This window comes from Chiloscyllium punctatum, chromosome 6, assembly GCF_047496795.1.
Source record: "Chiloscyllium punctatum isolate Juve2018m chromosome 6, sChiPun1.3, whole genome shotgun sequence".
Classification (NCBI taxonomy): Eukaryota; Metazoa; Chordata; class Chondrichthyes; order Orectolobiformes; family Hemiscylliidae; genus Chiloscyllium; species Chiloscyllium punctatum.
The window spans coordinates 24,337,351-24,360,427 of record NC_092744.1 but is presented as its reverse complement, the minus strand read 5'-3'; the positions used below and the strand labels follow the sequence as shown (position 1 = coordinate 24,360,427).

At 43.9% G+C, this 23,077-nt stretch overlaps 1 protein-coding gene across 5 annotated transcripts in view; it reads right to left on the bottom strand.

Annotated features, from left to right (window-relative positions):
* Positions 1-23,077, bottom strand: part of LOC140478783 (phospholipase D1-like) — a 167,628-nt gene that overhangs the window by 65,694 nt on the left and 78,857 nt on the right. For all 5 annotated transcript variants that reach the window (XM_072572149.1, XM_072572150.1, XM_072572148.1 and 2 more), the window contains exons 2-6: positions 10,404-10,595; positions 8,603-8,736; positions 6,576-6,721; positions 3,964-4,072; positions 1,649-1,714 (exon numbers count right to left, since the gene is read on the bottom strand). In XM_072572149.1, coding sequence (XP_072428250.1) covers positions 1,649-1,714; positions 3,964-4,072; positions 6,576-6,721; positions 8,603-8,736; positions 10,404-10,560 — 612 coding nt within the window. In that variant the 5' untranslated portion in view covers positions 10,561-10,595. The remainder of the gene's footprint in view (positions 1-1,648; positions 1,715-3,963; positions 4,073-6,575; positions 6,722-8,602; positions 8,737-10,403; positions 10,596-23,077) is intronic.

The window sequence follows — 23,077 nt, the reverse complement described above, 5'->3', positions numbered from 1 at the left end:
CCTTGTGGATCATCTTTCACCCAAACATATACTCAGCAGCATTGGTCATACAGATGGGCAGTCAGAATAGTTTGCTGGATGCTGAATCACACTGACCCCTTTATCTATGTGTGTCACCCCAGGCTGCAACAACAGCTTTACCCTAGTAACCAGAGTAAAGCTATCTCCCTTTCACACATGGTCACATTGAGTCAATTTTCCAGAACAGGGACTGAGCAAGCACTTGGACAGAAAACATTTCAATGGATGAGGGTAAATGAACCACATTTTATAACCAAGGCCAGAAGTGAGGTTAGGAAACATATTTTCAGACAAGCATGGAATTATTCTACACGAGTACTGTAGTTTCCTCTGGCGCTCAAGTTAAATTTCAAATAAAAACGTAAAGCATCTTTGGAGAGAGAAACAGAGTTAACATTTCAAGTCCTCGTGACCCTTCTTCAGAACTTCTGTAGTTCTTTGTTTTAGAACTAAAGAAGGGAAAGGTCACTGGACTCAAAACATTAACTTGGTTTCTCTCTCCATGGATGCTGCCAGACCTACTGAGTTTCTCTAGCATTTGCTGCTCTTATTTCTGATATCCAACATCTGCGGTATTTTGCTTTGTACTTTAAATCTCAGATGGACAGATTGTTACGTGGCACGGCAATATTCCCATGAGGGACATGGTGCCAACATGCATGGATGGAGCTACAGACCATAAATCCATTGAATGGTGCAATAGGTTTGATGGTCTGAATGGCCTGGACCTGTTCCTCTGAGCCATTAGATTTCTATTTCACAGTGAGGAAACCTACAGTAAGATGAGGAGTCAATCATGCATGAGACTGCACCTTCATTCTATAAGATCACTGATCTGTTCCCTCAACTCCTCTTTACATTCCACTTCACCCCACCGTCATATCCTTAGATGATGTAATTTCCTTAATTCAGTAAATAATAATGAAAGTACTACTGTGACCATTCATTGGTGAGTCATTTTTCCTGACTTATATAAGATGGAATTCAAGTGACTTCCACTATCCTTTTCAACACCCTGCCTTTCTCTTTAAGAGATTGTGATTACATATATTTTCTGACCAATCTGCTCCAAATTTTTATTACACACAACCCCAGGGGTAGGTGAGACTTGAACCTGGAGCTACTAGCTCAGAAGTAGGGACAGTACCACTACACCACAAGACCCTCAAAGCTATGACTGCATTCATAATTCCCAAATCCTTCCCTGCTATGACATTCTCTTGATCTGATCATCCTCATATTTCACAAAAATGGAAGGGGATCAAAGTCATTCTGAAACTGTGCGTTGTGACTTTTTTCTTAAATGATCAGGGTTAACTTGAGCACCACTTAATCTTTCACATAAAAGGCCCCAGATTCTTCATTTTTAATTTGTGCAAATAAACTCGGAAATGTAATATATTATTTTAATCCTCAATGCGTTCAGTGGATGGCTGCTGGAAGGATCCTGAATCACGATGGGCCAAAACAGGGGATGGCCCTCTTCAGTATGACTGATGATTGTCAGTCAGGGAATGGGGAGAAAGGTCTTCACTGAGAAGAGAGCTGAGGGATCCTTCACCTCACCGGGCCTCACTGTAACACCTCAATCAACAGGCAGCACAGAGACAGCAGGTAGAGGACTTACCGTCGCATGGTAATTCCTGTACATAGGCATCTTCAGCAGCTTGGTCAAGTAATCTTCCAGTTGCTTCTACAAATGGAAGTTAAGGATTTCAGAGAATACAAATTAAAAAGGTGATCATCTGTCCGCATTCACCCACTGACCAAGGAGCACGCCATGTATGGCAGAATACAAGCAAGATACTTATGTCATAGGTTTAATTATCAGAATAATGAGAGTTCAAATCCCAACACAGAAATAAAAAAAATTCAAATTGGTTTAATTACAGCAAAAGATCAGTCAGCAAAAAAATCCTAACAGTAAGTAGGAAGTGTCTGGGCTGTTGTGAAAACTCAATGGGTTCACTAATACCATTTAAGGCAGTGATTTGGTCATCCTAACCTGACCCACACTCTCCCCAACTGACAACTGTTAAACATCGACTGCAATCCAACATTGGTATGCTCCTCCGATCCTGGCTCCTTGTGAAAACCAGATTTCAACCCATCTTTTCTCATTGTGTTTTCTGCTGCCAAGGAGCTAATCTCTGGAATTTCCTCCCCTAAACGCTCTAAGTCTTTTTTGCCTTGAGTCTCCTCTTAAAGCCATCTCCTTGACTAAAGTTGTGGACACCTCTCCCGATAGACCAACACACAGGTCAGTGACAAATTGTGTCTGATTCCAGGCCCTTACATCAGCTGGGGACATTTTATTACATTACCTAAAAGTAAGTTAATGGGAGGCTGTGGCATTGTGATAATGTCACTGGACTAATAATCCAGAACCCCAGGGTAAAGTTCTTGGAATCTGGAGTTCAAATCCCGCCATCATGGTCATTGATGAATATTGAATTCAATAAGGATGTAAAATAAGAAGCTAACTAAATGGTGACCATGAAACCAAGTATCATTAAAAAAAACTATCTAGCTCACTAATGCTTCTGAGGGAAGGATATCTGCTTTCCTTACCCAGTCTGGGTCTGGATTGCACGTGACTCCAGACCTACAGCAATGTGGTTGACTGTGGGCACTTGGGGATGGACAATAAATCCACTAACAATAACATCCCATGAACAAGTGTAAAAGAAACGTTCTTGTACGTTCTAAGAGTGGAATCTCAACCAGGAACTGAGGGTGATGACAGTAAGCCAGAAACTCGAATAAGGAAGGGATGCCTGTTACGTGCCAATCAGACACCCCCAAGTAGCCAGCAGTGGGCCTTCCCTGGGACAGTGGCGAAGGCCCAGGATTAGCAAGGGCTCCAGGCCACACTGGAGTGACAGCAGCGAGGCGTTGCTGGTTAGGTAGTTTGGAATAAATGGTGGAAATGTTTCTCTCAGCAGTTCATCCTTCTGCTCCTAGTTACGTGCCATATTCCTTCATCAGGTACTTTTTGCGCCTGAAAACAAGGCTTCCTGTTCACCCCCAGGGGCTCACAATAAAACATAGCAGGGTTTGAATTTTGGGCTCTCAGCATTGGTGACTACCTCACTCACTGCTGGTTCATAAGTAGCACCTCGAGGATGAGGTACTTAGGAGGGCACTAATTGCCAACTTTAAGCTGTCCATTAGTACTGGGGCAAGAAGGCCATTCATGACCCCTTTAGCCACACCAGAGGCAGGAAGGAGGTGGGATTGTCATTCACCCATCGCCCGCCAAATTAAACATTCTACCACATCCCCCATCTCCAAATTTATGTTGAATCCTGCCCGCTGTGGGAAACATCCCGTGAGGTTAAGACCCAGGATTACACAGAGTCACACTGGCCAAGCTTAACCCAGAGTTTGTGGTCAACAAGCCTCAATCAGGTTACACATACAAAGCTTGTACAGGTTGACGAGAAGTGATTAAGGGCTGATTTGTTTCAGGTATATAAGGACGATGGAGGGATTTCACTCCTTTAGAGGATAGTTAATGCAGCAAAGTATCTTTATAGTAACTTTGGTCATTGAATATAGTCCAGACAGAGTCAGGCAGATTTTCGATGAGAAAGAGAGTTCAATGGGAACTGACAGGAAAGCAATGTGAAGGCTATGGTCAGATCAGCCATGATCTTATCAAATGCCATAGATGGGCTAAATGGTTTACTCCTGCTCCTAGTTCTTATGATCTTATAGTGATAAACAAAGATGGAAGAAGTTTCAAAGATCGGAAGCAGAGATGGTGTTGAAGCATTTGGAAAAACAGATGGGAGAAATTTCAAATTGAAGCTGTGGCAGGCTGGAATCCGATCGACAAATACCTGGTCGTTGCAGCTGCATGTGTAGCTGGCACCTCTACACATGGAACTGGCCCCCGAGCAGTACCATAATATACCCACAATGTCATATGGAGCTTACCCTGCGGCTTGAGATCTGTTCCTCTCTAATGATGAGGTCTGAACTGCGAGGCAGAGTAGGCATATTTCGGGGTTCCCCTCTCTTCACTGTCTGTCTCCTCACTGTGTAACTGGAAGTTAGCATAAAGTGCATCAGAAGAAAAGACATTTCAGCCCAATGGAAGTCCCACAAGGTATTTCCGCACTCTCCACCCAATTAGTCTCCTACAGGAAAAATGTACCACATTCCATAATCGCAGAAAAACCCAGAACTCATCAAAACACAAAAGTATCCACCCATCTATCATCATATCTCAACTCTTCACCCCCTGGTACATCGACACAACATGTACCTGTTTAAGTGGACATTAAGAATTCAACAGGTTTCTGGGAAGGACAGGAATAATCATGGACTATATTCTTTCCACAACTAACACCAGTAAAAACCTAGACAATCAGGACTGGGAAAAAGGAAGTATGGCATCTTCCTGTGCACAGTTGGCTAAACTGAGACTGCAGTTAGTTGCCTGGGAAATGCTTTGCTGTGTGACTGAGTGACCTTGTAAAGCACTTTTATGTATATAACTCTTTCCTTACAATTTTGGTTGTGGGTTAAGTGGGGAGTTCCCCTTTCCTTGGAAGAACTTGAAGCAGCACGATTCACAGCTCCCAGTTCAAAAGGGAAGTTAGGAAACAGGTCTTTATACAAAGAATGGAGAAGTACAGAACTCACTCTGACAAACAGCTGCTGAGGCATTAGGTTTTGCTGGACACGAGCACATTGAGGAGTTTGGGGCCAATGTGGGTCAAATGTAGATTAGATTACTTACAGTGTGGAAACAGGCCCTTCGGCCCAACAAGTCCACACCGCCCCGCCGAAGCGCAACTCACCCATACCCCTACATTTACCCCTTACCTAACACTACGGACAATTTAGCATGGCCAATTCACCTGACCTGCACATCTTTGTGACTGTGGGAGGAAACCGGAGCACCCGGAGGAAACCCACGCAGACACGGGGAGAATGTGCAAACTCCACACAGTCAGTCGCCTGAGGCGGGAATTGAACCCAGGTCTCTGGCGCTGTGAGGCAGCAGTGCTAACCACTGTGCCACCGTGCCGCCCAGCCAGAATCTCATTCAGTGGTGCAACAGAATGAAGGGGGTGAATGGTCTTCTCCTATTCGTATCATTTTCATCCCCATACCGGGGGCTATTGGATCTCATGGGTTCAACAACTGCTACAACAGCCTGCATTTACCTAACTGTTTAGAATTGTAGTATTTCCCACATCAGTATTAACCAGCAGAAACCTGGCACTGAGCACACGAAGAGATATTAGGATTAATGAAAAATTCTCCATTTGAAGAGGTCAATGTTAAGAAGTATTTTAAAGGAGAAGGTGGAAAGTGGTGGACAGGCTTTGGGAAGAAATTCCAGAGCTTAGGGCCCAGGGATACGAAGAGACGCAAGGGTAATGGGGAAAAGGCAGGAAGATAGAGTGGGGGTTATCAGATCAGCTGTGATCTCATTGAATGGCACAGCAGATTATGTGGACTGACTGGTCCATTTCTGCCCCATACATCTTATGGTCTGATGGACTTATGGAGCTGAGGTCATGGCAGGGAGTGAGCTTCAATGGGGAAGAGGAAAGTGACACTTGATGGGAACAAGAGGAGTTATTGAAGAAATTCAGAACACTGGTGTTTATAAAGGTGATTCAAGAGATTTGGGAAGTAGGCTCTGAAAATTCTCTCCCTGAATTAACTCAAATTAATTCAAATGTTGTTGTTAAAAGGAGTACAGATCTGAAGGGCTGAATGGCTTCTTCTGCTTTTCGTGGTTAAGTGAAAATACTCACTATTAAATGTACTAAACATTTATATTGAGAGTACCAAGAATGAATGGCCAGCTTTGCACTTGGTGTTTGAGTTGAAGACCTTTCTTCTGGATCCCTTGCTCAATTCCTCATGCCCCCTATCCCCGGGCTCTCCAAAAGGTTATCCTTCAGGATTCAGGGGCAGCATCCTCACTGCTGGAGTTTGCAATAGCGTGGGGGTGCAACTGAGTTGCCTTGCCGCCCTGCTCTCCTACCCAGAAGCCTGGGTGAAAGGTGACCTGGCCCGGGCTAGCAGAGACGGTAATGAATTGGAGGGAAAAAGGAAGTGTCATTATTGAGTAACCTTCATTCCTATTGACCCTTTCTTGAGGAAAACAACAAGGAAGAAAGAAAGGGACAGGCAATGGATGGCACGGTGGCTCAGTGGTTAGCACTGCTGCCTCTCGGTGCCAGGGACCTGGGTTCGATTCCAACCTCAGGTGACTGTTTGTGTGGAGCTTGCACATTCTCCCCGTGTCTGCGAGGGTTTCTTCCCACGGTTCAAAGATGTGCAGGTTGGGTGAATTGGCCATGCTAATTTACCCATAGCGTTCAGAGATGTGTAGGTTAGCTGCATTAGTTAGGGATAAATATAGGGTAGGGGAATTGATCTGGGTGAGTTACTCTTCAGAGGGTCACTGTGCAGTTGTTGGGTTGAAGGGCCTGTTTCCACACTGTAGGGATTCTATGATTCTACCCTGTACTCTGTAAACAATCTATGATGACTCCCGGTTTATGGTTCAGGTCGAAGATTACCTGCGTGTCGGGATTGGCAGGCGGAGGAAGGCTTTGTATCGGAGAAGCTCTCTGTGAAGATCTTGAAAATGCTTGAATTTCCTCTTGACCTTCCAGGTGAACTCTCCATGTTTCAATTCAACGGTGTAGATGTTAGGACTTGGGACCTGGTGATGCAAACAGACAAGAAATTAAAACCAAACTGTGCGCAGTAGTGAGAACTATGAAAAATGCAGGGAACAGGAATGACAAAGCAATGCCAAGCAGTGTGGCTGATCAATGCTTCACACCCCTGTCATGTGCAGAATAAGACAGTAGACTGGGGTCTGGGACTAATGTTTCATCAAAAGCCAGCACCTGTAACAGTGCAGCACTGGCACTGTTAGCCTGGATAGCATGCTCACAGCAGGACAATCTCCCTGATGGGATGTATCCTGGATAACAGAGGGAAATGAGACTGGAAAATGCAGTGGATCTTTGCTATGATCCTCCAATTTTCATCAGGGTGTTAACAAGTGACTGGAGGATTGTAAATAAATGACTGGAGATTGTTCAAACAAATCTGGACTAAACTTAGCAACCAGCTGACAGTGGGCCAGTCAGACAAATGTTGATAATGCGGAATCTTTTACAGACATTAGCTATTGCCAGTTGGAAAGGTACAGGTCAACAAATGAAAGCACAATTTATAAAATTAAAGTGAATTAACAGGTAAGAGGTCTTCAGTGTGGCAATGGAGAGGATTGATAAAGTTAATGTGATTGAAGTTGACTATAGGGACTTTCAAAAAGTCTTTACTAAAGCATGTGTAACAGACTTGTTTAGAAAATTGAAAATTGCATTCCACAGGATTAAATCAGAATGGTTGCATAGATATGAGCTTGGCTAACAGATGGAAAGCAGACGATTGTCTGTCGACTGAAGGGATATACCCACCAGTGTCGCCCAGATTCAGTACTGGAATCACTGCTCTTTCCAATATAAATTAATGATCTGAACTTAGAATCTTACAATGTAGAAACAGGTCATTCAGCTCATCGGGTCCACACTGACACCCCCACCGCCCCCCACCCCCCCCCCACCCCCCCACCCCCACCCCAAACCACCACATCCCACCAACCCTGCATTTCCTATGGCAATTCCATCTAGCCTGCGCATCCCTGGACACCATGGGAAATTTAGCACAGCCAATCCACCTAACCCGCATCTCTTTGGACAGTGGGGGAAATCCAGACTGGGGGGTACTCGCACGGACACAGGGAGAATGTACAAACTCAATACAGACAGTTGCCCACGGCCGGGATTAAACCCAGGTCCCTGGTGCTGTCAGGCAACATGATGATCAGTAAGCCACCATGCCAACTGGGATATGAAAGATATCCTTTCAAATGTGTAGTAAACAATAAAGCGAACAGAAACAGATTGGCAAGTGGGCAGGCTTGTGGTAATACACTTTAACACAGAATTGTGAAGTGATACATTTCAGTAGGCTGGATACGAGAGGAAATATGACCTACATGGTCCAAAGTGAACAGGGCTGCAGGAACAGAGATGGCTGGTGTACAAAGTTTGGGAGAAGATTTGGTGTGCATGTAGAGAATTCTTTGGAGGTAATGGGTCAAGTTGAGATACCTGAAAAGGCAGACTGGATTCTTGGCTTTATTAACACAGGTGTGGGTTCAAAAGAGCTACAGAGTCACGCTAAATCTTTATAACTCGCAGGTTCGGCCTCAGTTCTGTGTTCAGTGTTCATTTCTGGACATAAAACTTCAGGAAAGATGTCAAGGCCTTACAGAGAGTGTGGTGATGATGTGCTCAAATGGTACAAGGGATGGGAGACTTCAGTTGGAAATCTCAACCTGGACTACAGCGGTTCACCACCACCTTCTCAACAACAACTAGGGACGGGCAGTAAGCTAACCCAGCCAGTGATGCCCACATCCCATGAACAAATGAATAATTAAATTTGTGCTGAGAAGTTAATAGAGGTAGAGATAGTGGTGGCAGAAGTCAAACCATGTTTCAGTTCCCCACGCAGAGCCCTTCACCTTTGATGTAGATGTGAATCGTTCCACCTCCAAAACATGGACTTTGATTGGTTCTCCAGTCAGGTACACCTGAATCTCAGGCTCCTTGAAGGATTTGGTCTTGTAAATGGCTGAGAATGGAATCTGAGAGCCAACTGAAACATAGAAACATAGAAGATATTACTCAGAAGGAAGCCATTTGCCCATAGTGTATGTGCCAGCAAAATATACTGAAGTTCAACATTTTTCGATGGAAGATAAACTGCTTCCTGTGGTTCTGTGATTACAGTCAGCAGCAGTCTTGCTTCAGAGACTTCAGCCTGTATTAGGAATAGGAAGATAGGAACAGGGGGAGGCCATTCAGCCTATCATGTATCTTCTATCATTCAATGAGATCACAGCTGATCCATATTTAAACTCCATCCACCATCTTTTCCTCCACTTTTCTTAGTACCACGAGTTAGCAAAAATCTAAGCTTAAAGTTAATTATCAATCCAGCCACAACAATAATTGGTGGTTGTGAAATGTAATTACCCACATCCATAAATCTTTGAGTAAAGAAATACCTCCTAACTTCTCTTGCTGCGAATTTAAGGTTATGGCCCCTTGTCCATTTCTCTCTACCTGCGTCTTAACTCCTTTCAACACCTTAAGGATGCTCAATCATATCATCAGATGACACTCCTGACATATTACCTGTGAGAGGGTGGAACTATGCTGTGGGTGAGATGTTAAATTTAATTTGCTTCTAGTCTCTCAAGTGAATATGAAAGATCCCATCACCATTGTTTCAAAGAACATCTAATGAACTTCATTCAGTTGACCATTTCTACCATTTAAGACAAACTTGTCATCATTGAAAGGTCCTTGTGAGCGCAGATATCGACAGAATCTAAAGCACCGAACAATCCCATTCAGCTTAACATCACAGTGCTGCTTTTTCTGCTTAGTAAGATCCTCCAGCCACTCCTTTTCATCTCACCTATCTCTCTTTGCCTCTCTGCTGCACTTATCCAGCTTCCCCTTAAATGTACTCTCTGTCTCAATCATTCCACATCCTCACAGGTAAACAGGTTTCTCCTGAATTCCTATCTGGATTAATTAATGACCATCTTATATTCATGAGCCCTCATTCTGGTGAAGCACATAAAACTGTCAAGCCTCTTCAAAGGTTTGAGCTTATCTACTGGATCACTCCCTTAGCCTCTCTTTCCTACGACTCAGCAGCCAACCACAACGCACTAGTGTTTCAATAAAACATCACAATGATTGAGAGTTTCTGGCACAAATACACGGGAGTAATTTGAAACCTTCATAACTTCCAGGGTTCGGCCTCAGCTGGAATATTCCAACCCTGCACTTTAGTCCTTGGAAAAGGTGAGGGAGGGTTTTACAGGAATGGGATCAAAGGTGAGGGATTTCAGTTGGGTGCATTGACTGGAAAAACTCGGATTATGATCCTTGCAGCAGAGATGGTTAAGGGGACATTTAATGAAAGGATTTGATTTGAGTAGAAAGGAACAAGTTGTTACCAGCGGTAGGAGGGTCAGTAACCAGGGGACACAGGTTTAAAATAACAGACAGGAAAATAACAATGATGAAGAGTTTTTTTTTGCACAGCGATTATGATTTGGAAAAAGGTTTGCAGGACTTTGTGGGCAAAGTGGAACTCATTCGATAGATCTTGCAAAGAACTAGTACAGCCTCAATGGGCCAAATGGTGCCCATTGTTGATGTGATTATAATTGAATATGTAATAAGGGAGAACAGCGCTTTCAAGTGTTGGTCAATTCTTATACTTGAAGTGAAAATCATACTCACTGGGTTCTCTCGCATCACTGCCAGGATCAAAGTCCACATCATCTCCTTCCAGACGTAGCTCATTGGTATCAAGATTCTCCATCAGTTGGCTAATGTCTGTGGCCACACCTTTTAGCGCAGATGATCGTTGTAAGGGACTCTGAAATCGGTCCGACATCGTGAGCACTAACACCTAGGCACAAGGCAACTGCCCTGAAAATAAAACGAAAAGAAAATCAGCAACTTGCATTTATATAGCACTTTTAACATAGTGAAACATTTCAAGATATTTCACCAGAATCTTATAAAGGAAAATTTGACACTGAGCCACAGAAATGTAGATATTGTATGCAAATGCCCTAAAGAAGGAAAGTGAGGTAGAGAGGCTTAAGGAAGGATTTCCAAAGCATAGAGCTGGAATTGTATAGCTGCCAATTATGCAGCAATTAACATTAGGAATTATATCAGGATTAAAAGAATGGAGCTATAATCAGACAATTGAGATTTGTCAAAGATAGCATCACAGAATCCCAACAGTGAGGAAAGAGGTCATTTGGCCCATTGAGTCCGAACTAACTCTGCAAAGAGCATCCTACCCAGATTCCACCCTATCCCCACATTTCCCATGGTTAATCCACCTAGCATACACATCCCTGAACACCATGGGCAATTTAGCATGGTCAATCCACCTAACTTGCACATCTTTGGATTGTGGGAGGAAATCGGAACACCTAAAGGAAACGCAGACATGGGGAGAACATGCAGACTCCACAAAAGCAGTCATCCCAGGGTGGAATTGACCCCTACAGAGCATTGGAATTGTCAAGTCTCGAGATCACCAAAGGCGCAAATGATGGTTTCAACAGCAAATAAGGTGAGACAGGAGAGGAGATGGATGAAGTTGGAAATAGGTGATCTGAGGAGTTCAGAAGCTATCAGAGTCCATATGACAGCAAAGAGAAAAATTATCAAAGCATTAAAAACTGTGTATTTTTCCATTTTCTTCAATCATTTCTGTTCATTACTTGTAAAGGTACAGAAAGAGAAACAAGAGGCTGTTTCAACTGATAGTCAAACATCATCCCGTGTTTGTGGGGGTTTCCTCCAGGACCTCCAGTTTCCTCCCACAGTTCAAAGACGTTTTGCTGCACATTGTTTCAGTGGTTAGCACTGCTGCCTCACAGCACCAGGGACCCAGGTTCGATTCCCACCTCGGGTGACTGTTGGTGTAGAGTTTGCACATTGTCTGCGTGGATTTCCTCCCACAATGCAAAGATGTGCAGATCAGGTGAATTGGCCATGCTAAATTGCCAAACATGTTAGATACAATAGTCAAGGGTAAATAAGGGGTAGGGGAATGGATCTGGGTGGGTTGCTCTTTGGAGGGTCAGTTTGGACTTGTTGGGCTGAAGGGCTTGTTTCCATACTGTAGGGAATCTAATCTAATCATGTGCAGGTTAGGTGGATTATCATAGAGAATCATAAGAATCCCTACAGTGTGGAAACAGGCCATTTGGCCCAACAAGTCCACACCGATTAGTCATGGAAAATGCAGGGTTACATGGAGAGGGTAGGAGGGGTGAGTCTGGGCGGGATTCTTTTTGGAAGGTCAGTGTAGACCCAATGGGTCAAATGGCGTATTACCACACTATAGTGCTTCTATGATTCTATGATTTGTTCGTCTGTCAGAAAGTAGAATAATGCCAGCAGTGCTGTGTCAGGTATTATGTTGGCGGCGTCCGGATGGGCCATTCGGAAGGAGGGGGTTGACCAGGAAAACCTTCTGGAAAATGGTCAAGTTGGCAACCTGAGAGGAAATGCAGGAAGGAATGGGACGAATTTGAAAAAGAGCTGTTGAACAATGATTTCATTTCCCTCTTTTTTTCAACTGAGCTTGCAAATGAGTCAATGTCTAGACTGTAGCAGGAGTCAGTCGAAATGCTGACAAACTATTGAGTCAGACCAAAACACAGGCCCTGGCATAACTCCAAGGAGATGATAGTCTGAGACAATGCAGCATACCAGTCAAATGCACTTGACTACACAGAGACCAGTCCCAGTGACACATCCCCGAACACAAAGTCACAATAAATGCTGGAGGAAACATCACAGGAGACTCCAAAGCACTGAGGATGTCACCTAGACAGGGGACGAAACGTCTGCAACACAAATTCCCAGCTCGGCAAACAGAACCACAACAACGAACACCCGAGCTACAAATCTTCTCACAAACTTTGAACAAAGTCACACGCTGGAGAGAAACTTAAAAAGAGGACTTTCATCTCCATAGTGTTCTTCATGACATCAGGATGTTCCAAATGATTTACAGCCAACGAAATACTGGGAGATTTGGAAGCAGTGTGTGTTTTGCTCATAAATATTCTCTGTGGGTTGGAAGGTGCAGGAATAGATTTTGCCCACTGATCAGTCTTCTTTTGCAGTCCATCTACAATTGCCCTTACCACAGGGACAATGCCCCCGTTTAAGAAAATTTATGTAAAGCCTCTCATAGAATTCATATACTCCAGAAAGAGGCCATTCGCCCATTGAGTCTGGACTGGCCCTCAAAGAGCATTCTACCCAGACCTAGCCACTGACCTTATATTCGTAACCTTACATTTCCCAAAGTCAATTGACCTAACCTGCACATCACTCGCCTGTGGAAGGAAACTGGAGCATCCGGAGGAAATCCATACAGATATGGGGACAATGTGCAAACGCCACACAGACAGTTGCCCGAGGCTGGAATCAAACCTATGAGGCAGCAGTGCTAACCACTGAGCCACCATGACACTCTTTTGCTTTCCCCCTACAGTGCAGATAGAGGCCATTCGGCCCATCAAGTCTGCACCAACCATCTGAGCATCATACCACTGAGACCACCACCCCCCCTCCATCTCACCCTTGTAAACCCATGTCTGCCTGGTTAACCCACCTAACCTGCACGTCTGTGGACACTATGAGCAATTTAGCATGGCCAATCCACCTAATTGTTGGATTATGGGAGGAAACTGAAGCACCCGGATGAAACCCAGAAAGACACAGGGAGAATGTGCAAACTCCATGACAGTCTCCCGATGTTAGGGTCACTGGCACTGTGAGGCAATGGTGCTAATCACTATGTCACCATCACAATGATCCAACTAACCCTGTCAACAAAGATCAATCCACCAGGATTTGGTGCAGAAATTAAATTAGGAATGACTCTAATTTTTACCGGCCACCAATATTAGCCATGTCATTTTCTCATGATAGTAAAAGCTGGTTGAATGTTCAGTAGCCACAGCCAGAATGGAAGTGTTAGGTCAATTGTCCCCAGCATGGAAACAGCATGTTTATGTTTAGTATTTCACTGTCCTCCACTTGTCACATCTCACCGGCCTGGTTTATCAGATATTGCTGCAGTTTTGTCCATGATTACTGAGTAAATAGATCCTGCTTGTTTCACCCTGATATCTCAGTGGCTGACACAGCGCTGGCCATAGACATTTGTGGTAAGGTGGTTAACAGCTTGCTTTTATGACAATTTTACTTGCCTTCTCAGAATTAGAACAGAACCTCTCTGTGCTAAATATGTCCTTTGTCTTAGAGTCATAGAGTCATAGAGATGTACAGCATGGAAATAGACCCTTCGGTCCAACCTGTCCATGCTGACCAGATATCCCAACCTAATCTAGTCCCAACTGCCGGCACCTGGACCATATCCCTTCAAACCCTTCCTATTCAAATACCCATCCAAATGCCTCTTAAATGTTGCAATTGTACCAGCCTTCAACACATCCTCTGGCAGCTCATTCCATACACGTACCACCCTCTGCGTGAAAAAGTTGCCCCTTAGGTCTCTTTTATATCTTTCCCCTCTCAGCCTAAACCTATGCTCTCTATATGCCCTCTAGTTCTGGACTCCCCAACCCCAGGGAAAAGACTGTCTATTTATCCTATCCATGCCCCTCATAATTTTGTAAACCTCTATAAGGTCACCCCTCAGCCTCCGATACTCCAGGGAAAACTGCCTCAGCCTATTCAACCTCTCCCTATAGCTCAAATCCTTCAACCCTGGCAACATTCTTGTAAATCTTTTCTGAACCCTTTCAAGTTTCACAACAAAAATCTCACCCCCACAGAACCACTCCAATTTGGTCAATTCACTGAGGCTGCGGCTTTTAGAAGGGTTAAGTCTGAATGTCCAGGGCCTGGCTTGTTGGCAGCTCCACAGTGAACCGAGCAAAGTTATTGAGATTTAGTTTCAGGCAGGCAAATGGGAAAATGCAGGCAGAAATCTTCTCCCTGGCTGTTGCCGGGGGTCCCATTTGCTTCCTTGTAAGCACGTGCATGTGGTTGGAGGGGAATGGGCTCCTGATCGTGAGGCTCCTCCCAGCTGAGAAGTCCCTTCAAGCAATGACTATCTAAGGTATTAGTCCTGACCACGAGCAGTGAACCACTTCTGCTCTGCGTGGAACTGCACCCAACAATAGTCAGGGCTTCAGGTAAAAAGGGGATAAATGAATGTAGTTTTGGTATCACTGGACTCGAAACATACCTCTACTTTCTCCCCATGGATAGGATTTCTCCCTAACTGAAGATGATATAACCTTAGGATAAGGGGCAGGCTATTTAAGACCGAGAGGAGGGGGGAGTTTCTTTACTCAGAGGATGGCGAATCTTTGGCATTCTCTATCCCAGATTCAATATATAAATCGATAGATTTCAGGAGGTTAATGACATCAAGGGACATGGAGGTAGTGCAGGATCATGACATTGAGACAGACAGTCAAACAGCAGCACAGGTTTGATGAGATGAATGGCCTCCTCCCTGCTCCACATTCCTAAACTGGAATTCTGTTATAAACTAATAATAAACAACTTATGCACTGCAACTTCTACAAGTGCAATGCAACAGTGACAAAATGATGCCTTCACTCGGTTTGATTGATTGAAGGGCTAAATATTGATCAGGACACTGAGGAGGTATGTTTTTCTTTGAAATAGTAACCATTACATGTACCTGAGAGAGCACGCAAGCCCTTTCTCAGCTGCACCTCTGACACTCTAACCCTCCTTTGGTACTGCTCCAGTTGTATTTTTTTTGGAAGAGTGAGTTTCAGCTGGAATATATTCTTTTGTGCAGTGGCGCATTTTATTGTGTGAAAGGTACTATATAAATGTAAGTTGCTTGTGAAGAATCTTTCAATGTGGAGCAAGTTCAGAACAGTGTAAGGCATTGAACTAGGGGCAAAGACTGACAGTTCACAGTTTGGAATATAAAAGGTACTACAAATCCAGTGATCAACTCCATCCAGAATAGCAACATAATTGGAGTGGCTTCAGTCTCCTGTCACTGATGATTTAGCAGCTGATGAACAGATCAGAAGAATCTAATCTAATTAAATGAAAAGTATACAAGTTACACTGAAAGCATAACCAGGAAGTAGAGGCTGGCTGATGTATCCTGTGGTGTTTAAGCACTGCCAAAACCACAGCCCGTTTTGAAAACACACATAATGCAACTAAAAGTAACCAATTTGGGCAAAAAATACATTTCTCCACAAATGTTTGTGATGACCCATGTGACATATAGTAAGAGAGCATTATAATATATTTCAAGGAAGAAATAAGAAAATTTATAGCCCAGGAACAGGCCCTTCTATCCTCCAAGCCTGAGCTGATCAAAATGTACTGTCTAAACCTGTCGGTCGATTCCTAAGCATCTGTATCCCTCTGCTCCCCACCTACTCATGCATTTATCCAGACGCATCTTAAATGAATCTACCGTGCCTGCCTCTATCACCTCTGCTGGCAACGCGTTCCAAACGCCCACCACCCTCTTGTGAAGTACTTGCCACATGTATCCCCCTTAAACTTTCCATCTCTCACCTTGAAAGCATGACCTCTCGTTATTGAATCCTTCGCCCTGGGAAAAAGCTGGTCTCTATCCACCCTGTCTATACCCTTCATGATTTTGGAAACCCGTCATTTCAGTTTTTTTTAATTCACAAAATGAAGGCGTTGTTGGGTGGGCCAGCACTCATTATTGATCCCAGAGCTCAGTTAAGAGTCAACCACATTGTTGTAGGCCTGGTGACACATCTCAATGAAGGCCTTATGCCTGAAACGTTGATTCACCTGCTCCTTGGATGCTGCCTGGCTGGCTGTGCTTTTCCAGCACCACACTTTTGACCCTGGAATCATACGTAGGCCAGATCAGTTAAGGATGGCAGATTTCCTTTCTGAAAGGACATGAGTGAACAAGGTGATTTTCTCCCAACAGCAGATTCGTGATCATCATTAGATTACTCATTCCAGACTTTTCATGAATTTAAATTCCACCATCTGCCACGGTAGGATTTGAACCCAGGTCCCAGAACATCAGCTGGGTCTCTAGATGAACAGTCCAGAGATAATACCACTGGGCCATCACCTGCCCTTGTTATGTTAAAGTATAAGTTCACTCATTGCATGGAGGTGTAATTTTACCAAAAGTACAGTCAATCTTTTTTTAAAAATCCTCATTTTTCTTGTTAAAAATGGGAACTGTCCTCACTAATTCAGTCCAGCTACAATAGGATGTCATTTGTTTGGACTCTAACATCCATGTCACGATGCATCTCCACTGTAAAGTTGTAAAATGCAATTTCTTATTCATTAAATTTTACAGGGCACAGGGAGTTCAGCAAAATCCACCAGTCAAATATTTTGACTTACACTGGAATAGAAACTTTAAAAGGCTGGAAATACTTTGCAAGCTGGCCGACATCAGTGAAGAGAAGGAGAGTTAACGTTGCATTCCAGTATTGTCAGGAAGAAGGTTCGAGGTGCAACAGGTTGTAAATACATGTAGAAATGACAACAGGTAAGACAACAGGAGGTGGTAATGGAACCAGTGAAGAAACAAAATATGTCTCCAGAGTTTTAACACAGCATCTTCGCCTCACCCATGTTGAAGGATAAATGTTCAAGCCAGAATCTTGCATTGTCATTTGGTAGCATCGTGGATCAGTGGTTAGCACTGATGCCTCAAAGTGCCAGGGACACAGGTTTGATTCCAGCCCTGGGTGACTGTCTGTGTGGAGTTTACACGTTCTCCCTATGTCTGTGTGGGTTTCTTCCGGGTGTTCTCGTTTCCTCCCACAATCTAAAGATGTGCAGGTTAAGTGAATTGGCTATACAAGAGTCATACAGTCAGAGATGTACAGCATGGAAACAGACCCTTCAGTCCAACCCGTCCATTCCAACCAGATATCCCAACCCAATCTAGTCCCACCTGCCAGCCCATATCCTTCCAAACCCTTCCTATTCATATACCCATCCAAATACCTCTTAAATGTTGCAATTGCACCAGCCTCCATCACATCCTCTGGCAGCTCATTCCATAGGAGAAAGTGAGGACTGCAGATGCTGGAGATCAGAGCTGAAAATGTGTTGCTGGAAAAGCGCAGCAGGTCAGGCAGCATCCAAGGAGCAGGAGAATCGACGTTTCGGACATGAGCCCTTCTTCAGGAAACCTCATTCCTGATGAAGGGCTCATGCCCAAAACGTTGATTATCCTGCTCCTTGAATGCTGCTTGACCTGCTGCAATTTTCCAGCAACGCTTTTTCAGCTCATTCCACACACATACCACCCTCTGTGTGAAAACGTTGCCCCTTAGGTCTCTTTTATATTTTTCCCTTCTCACCCCGAAACCTATGCACTCTAGTTCTGGACTCCCCGACCCCAGGGAAAAGACTTTGTCTATTTACCCTATCCATCCCCCTCATAATTTTGTAAACCTCTATAAGGTCACCCCTTATCCTCCGCGCTCCAGGGAAAACAGCCCCAGCCTGTTCAGCCTCTCCCTATAGCTCAGATCCTCCAACCCTGGCAACAACCTTGTAAATCTTTTCTGAACCCTTTCAAGTTTCACAACATCTTTCCGATAGGAAGGAGACCAGAATTGCATGCAATATTCCAACAGTGGCCTAAACAATGTCCTGTACAGCCACAACATGACCTCCCAACTCCTGTACTCAATACTCTGACCAATAAAGGAAAGCATACCAAACGCCTTCTTCACTATCCTATCTACCTGCGACTCCACTTTCAAGGAGATACGAACCCACCCTCCAAGGTCTCTTTGCTCAGCAACACTCCCTAGGACCTTACCATTAAGTGTATAAGTCCTGCTAAGATTTGCTTTCCCAAAATGCAGCACCTCGCATTTATCTGAATTAAACTCCATCTGCCACTTCTCAGCCCAATGGCCCATCCGGTCCAGATCCTGTTGTAATCTGAGGTAACCCTCTTCGCTGTCCACTACACCTCCAATTTCGGTGTCATCTGCAAACTTACTAACTGTACCTCTTATGCTCGCATCCAAATCATTTATGTAAATGACAAAAAGTAGAGGACCTAGCACCGATCCTTGTGGCACTCCACTGGTCACAGGCCTCCAGTCTGAAAAACAAGCCTCCACCACCACCCTTCTACCTTTGAGCCAGTTCTGTATCCAAATGGCTAGTTCTCCCTGTATTCCATGAGATCTAACATTGCTAATCAGTCTCCCATGGGGAACCTTGTCGAACACCTTTCTGAAGTCCATATAGATCACATCTACTGCTCTGCCCTCATCAATCTTCATTGTTACGTCTTCAAAAAACTCAATCAAGTTTGTGAGACATGATTTCCCACGCACAAAGCCATGGTGACTATCCCGAATCAGTCCTTGCCTTTCCAAATACATGTACATCCTGTCCCACAGGATTCCCTCCAACAACTTGCCAACCACTGAGGTCAGGCTCACCGGTCGATAGTTCCCTGGCTTGTCTCTACTGCCCTTCTTAAACAGTGGCACCACATTTGCCAACCTCCAGTCTTCTGGCACTTCACCTGTGACTATTGATGATACAAATATCTCAGCAAGAGGCCCAGCAATCACTTCTCTAGCTTCCCACAGAGTTCTCGGTACACCTGATCAGGTCCTGGGGATTTATCCACTTTTAACCGTTTCAAGACATCCAGCACTTCTTCCTCTGTAATCTGGACATTTTGCAAGATGTCACCATCTATTTCTCTACAGTCTATATCTTCCATCTCCTTTTCCACAGTAAATACTGATGCAAAGTATTCATTTAGTATCTCCCCCATTTTCTGTGGGTCCACACAAGGCCACCTTGCTAATCTTTGAGGGGCCCTATTCTCTCCCTAGTTACCCTTTTGTCCTTAATATATTTGCAAAAACCCTTGGGATTCTCCTTAATTCTATTTGCCAAAGCTATCTCATGTCCCCGGTTTGCCGTCCTGATTTCCCTCTTAAGTATACTCCTACTGCCTTTATACTCTTCTAAGGATTCATTCGATCTATCCTGTCTATACCTGACATATGCTTCCTTCTTTTTCTTAACCAAACCTTCAATTTCTTTATTCATCCAGCATTCCCTGTACCTACCAGCCTTTCCTTTCACCCTGACAGGTATATACTTTTTCTGAATTCTTTTATCTAATTTCTGAAGGCTTCCCATTTTCCAGCCATCCCTTTACCTGCAAACATCTGCCTCCAATTAGCTTTCAAAAGTTCTTGCCTAATACCGTCAAAATTGGCCTTTCTCCAACTTAGAACTTCAACTTTTAGATCTGGTTTAGCCTTTTCTATCACTATTTTAAATCTAATAGAATTATGGTCGCTGGCCCCAAAGTGCTCCCCCACTGACACCTCAGTCACCTGCCCTGCCTTATTTCCCAAGAGTAGGTCAAGTTTTGCACCTTCTCTAGTAGGTACATCCACATACTGAATCAGAATATTGTCTTGTACACACTTAAGAAATTCCTCTCCATCTAAACCTTTAACACTATGGCAGTCCCAGTCGATGTTTGGAAAGTTAAAATCCCCTACCATAACTACCCTATTATTCTTACAGATAGCTGAGGTCTCCTTACACAGTTATTTCTCAATTTCCCTCTGACTATTGGGGGGTCTATAATACAATCCCAATAAAGTGATCATCCCTTTCTTATTTCTCAGTTCCACCCAAATAACTTCCTTGGATGTATTTCTGGGAATATCCTCCTTCAGCACAGCTGTAATTGCTATCCCTTATCAAAAATGCCATTCCCCCACCTCTCTTACCTCCCTTTCTATCCTTCCTGTAGCATTTGTATCCTGGAACATAAGGCTGCCAATCCTGTCCATCCCTGAGCCATGTTTCTGTAATTGCTATGATATCTCAGTCCCATGTTCCTGACCATGCCCTGAGTTCATCTGCCTTCCCTGTTAGGACTCTTGCATTGAAATAAGTGTAGTTTAATTTATTAGTCCTACCTTGTCCCTGCCTGCCCTGACTGTTTGACTCATTTCTGTTCTCAGTTGTATCCATCTCAGATTGATCTCTTTCCTCATTATCTCCCTGGGTCCCATACCCCCACCTTACTAGTTTAAATCCTCCCGAGCAGTTCTAGCAAATTTCCCTGCCAGTATATTATTCTCCTTCCAATTTAGGTGCAATCCGTCCTTCTTGTACAGGTCACTTCTACCCCAAAAGAGATTCTAATGATTGGCCTTTCTCCCATACACCAACTCCTCAGCCATGCATTCATCTGCTCTGTCCTATTCCTACCCTCACTAGCTCGTAGCACTGGGATAATCCAGATATTACTACCTTTGAGGACCTCCTTTTTAAATTTCTGCCTAACTCTCTTTAATCTCCCTTCAGAATCTCAACCTTTTCCCTTCCAATGTCGTTGGTTCCAGTGTGGACAATGACCTCCTGCTGGCCCCTCTCCCCTGTGAGAACATTCTGCACCCTCTCTGAGACATCCTTGATCCTGGCACCAGGGAAACAACACACCATTCTGCTTTTTCTCTGCTGGCCACAGAAACGTCTGTCTGTACCTCTGACTACAGAATCCCCTACACAGTTGATCTCTTGGAAGCCGCCGTACCCCTCGTTGCATTAGAGCTAGCCTCAATACCAGAAACTTGGTTGCTCGTGCTACGTTCCCCTGAGAATCCATCACCCCATACATTTTCCAAAGAAGCATACCTGCTTGAAATGGGTATATCCACAAAAGACTCCTGCACTAGCTGCCTACCTCTCTTACCCTTCCTGGAGTTAACCCATCTATATAACTGCCATCCATCACATACTGTTGCTGTTGCAAATTCGTCATTGCTTCTATCTGTCTCTCCAACCGATCCATTCGATCTGATAAGATTTGCATCTAACAGCATTTATGGCAGATAGAATCCGCAGTAACCCTTAAACTCTCTTTAAACTCCCACATCTGACAAGAAGAACAGATCACTGCAAAGGCCATTTTTGCTCCTTCACAATCTACAGACCCAGAAAATAACACTAATTGCCCATAGTGTAGGATATTAGTCAGGGGTAAATATGGGGAATGGCTCTGGGTGGGTTACTCTTCGGAGGAATAGTGTGGACTTGTTGGACCGAAAGGCCTGTTTCCACACTGTTATTCTCATACTCCTATCCAAGCCTTCTGTAAAGTTGAGATCATTCAAAATTCTGTACCCTATATCCTAATTTACACTAATTCCTGTTCACCCATCACCAAACATGGCTCATTGATCAACACTTGCACCTGGTCTGTCAACATCTCAATTTTTTTATATTCTTCTCTTTGATTGCAGTGTCACCATGGTCTCTCTCCTCCCCATCTCTGTAATCATTGATAATCCTCATATGGAGGAACATCCTTAGGGATTGCTAGGTGTTTGATGCGTACAGAAGACCAGTGTAATAATACTGAGGGCCTGTAACTAAAAAGAGAAGGATGATTGAATCAGGCTTTGTCTTAGTGCCATTTTCCATCAGGTCCCAATCTCATGTGAAGTACAGGATCACAGAAATATTAGGATGCTGAAGAGGAACTTTTAGCCCATTGGACTCTTCAAATAAGCATCATTAGCTAGTGCCAATCTTTTGCTTTCTCCTTGTACCCTTAAACTTTATTTTACACCCAATAACCATCCAATGCCATCTTGAATGGTTCAATTGAACTTGCCTCCAACACACTTTCAGGCCTTCTTGTGGTGCAGTGATAGTATTCCTACTCTGTTTTGGCTTTTTGAGAACATAATCAAATTATCCAAAGTTCTGTCTCATATTTGTACTGTGCAGAGCTTCCCCTTTCCAAGAATCACTGCTGCAGCAGTAATGTAAGTCTAAAAATAAAGATTCTATCTTTTTACCCATTATTTCAGTCTCACTTCATTGGGAAGCTGTTTACCACCTCCTAGCTTTCCTTTCTGGTGCCAACCAGGCTGATAGCAAATCAGTTCACACAAATCTTTTCCATTAGAGTCAACAACCGCTGATTCACCGTGCTCCTCAATCCCCCACCCCCACAACTGACAAAAGCCCCTGTATTCCTTGCACATGTCTTTTAGATTCAGTTAAACTGAAGCCTCGACTGCCCACTTTGGTGAACAAGCAAGATCCCATGACAATGTTTTGAAGAAGAGCAAAGAAACCCTGGCCTACACCCTGGTCAATATGAGTCCTTCAAGTAATGTCACAGAAGTCAAATGATGTTGCTTGGACTCAATAGGCTGAGTTGTAGGGAGAGATTGGACAAGCTAGGACCTTTTTCTTTAGAGCGTAGGAGACTGGGGAGGGATATTACAGAAGTGTATAAGATCATGAGAGGCAAAGATAGGGTGAATGCACTCAGTCTTTTCCCCAGGGTTGGGGAATCAAGGAAT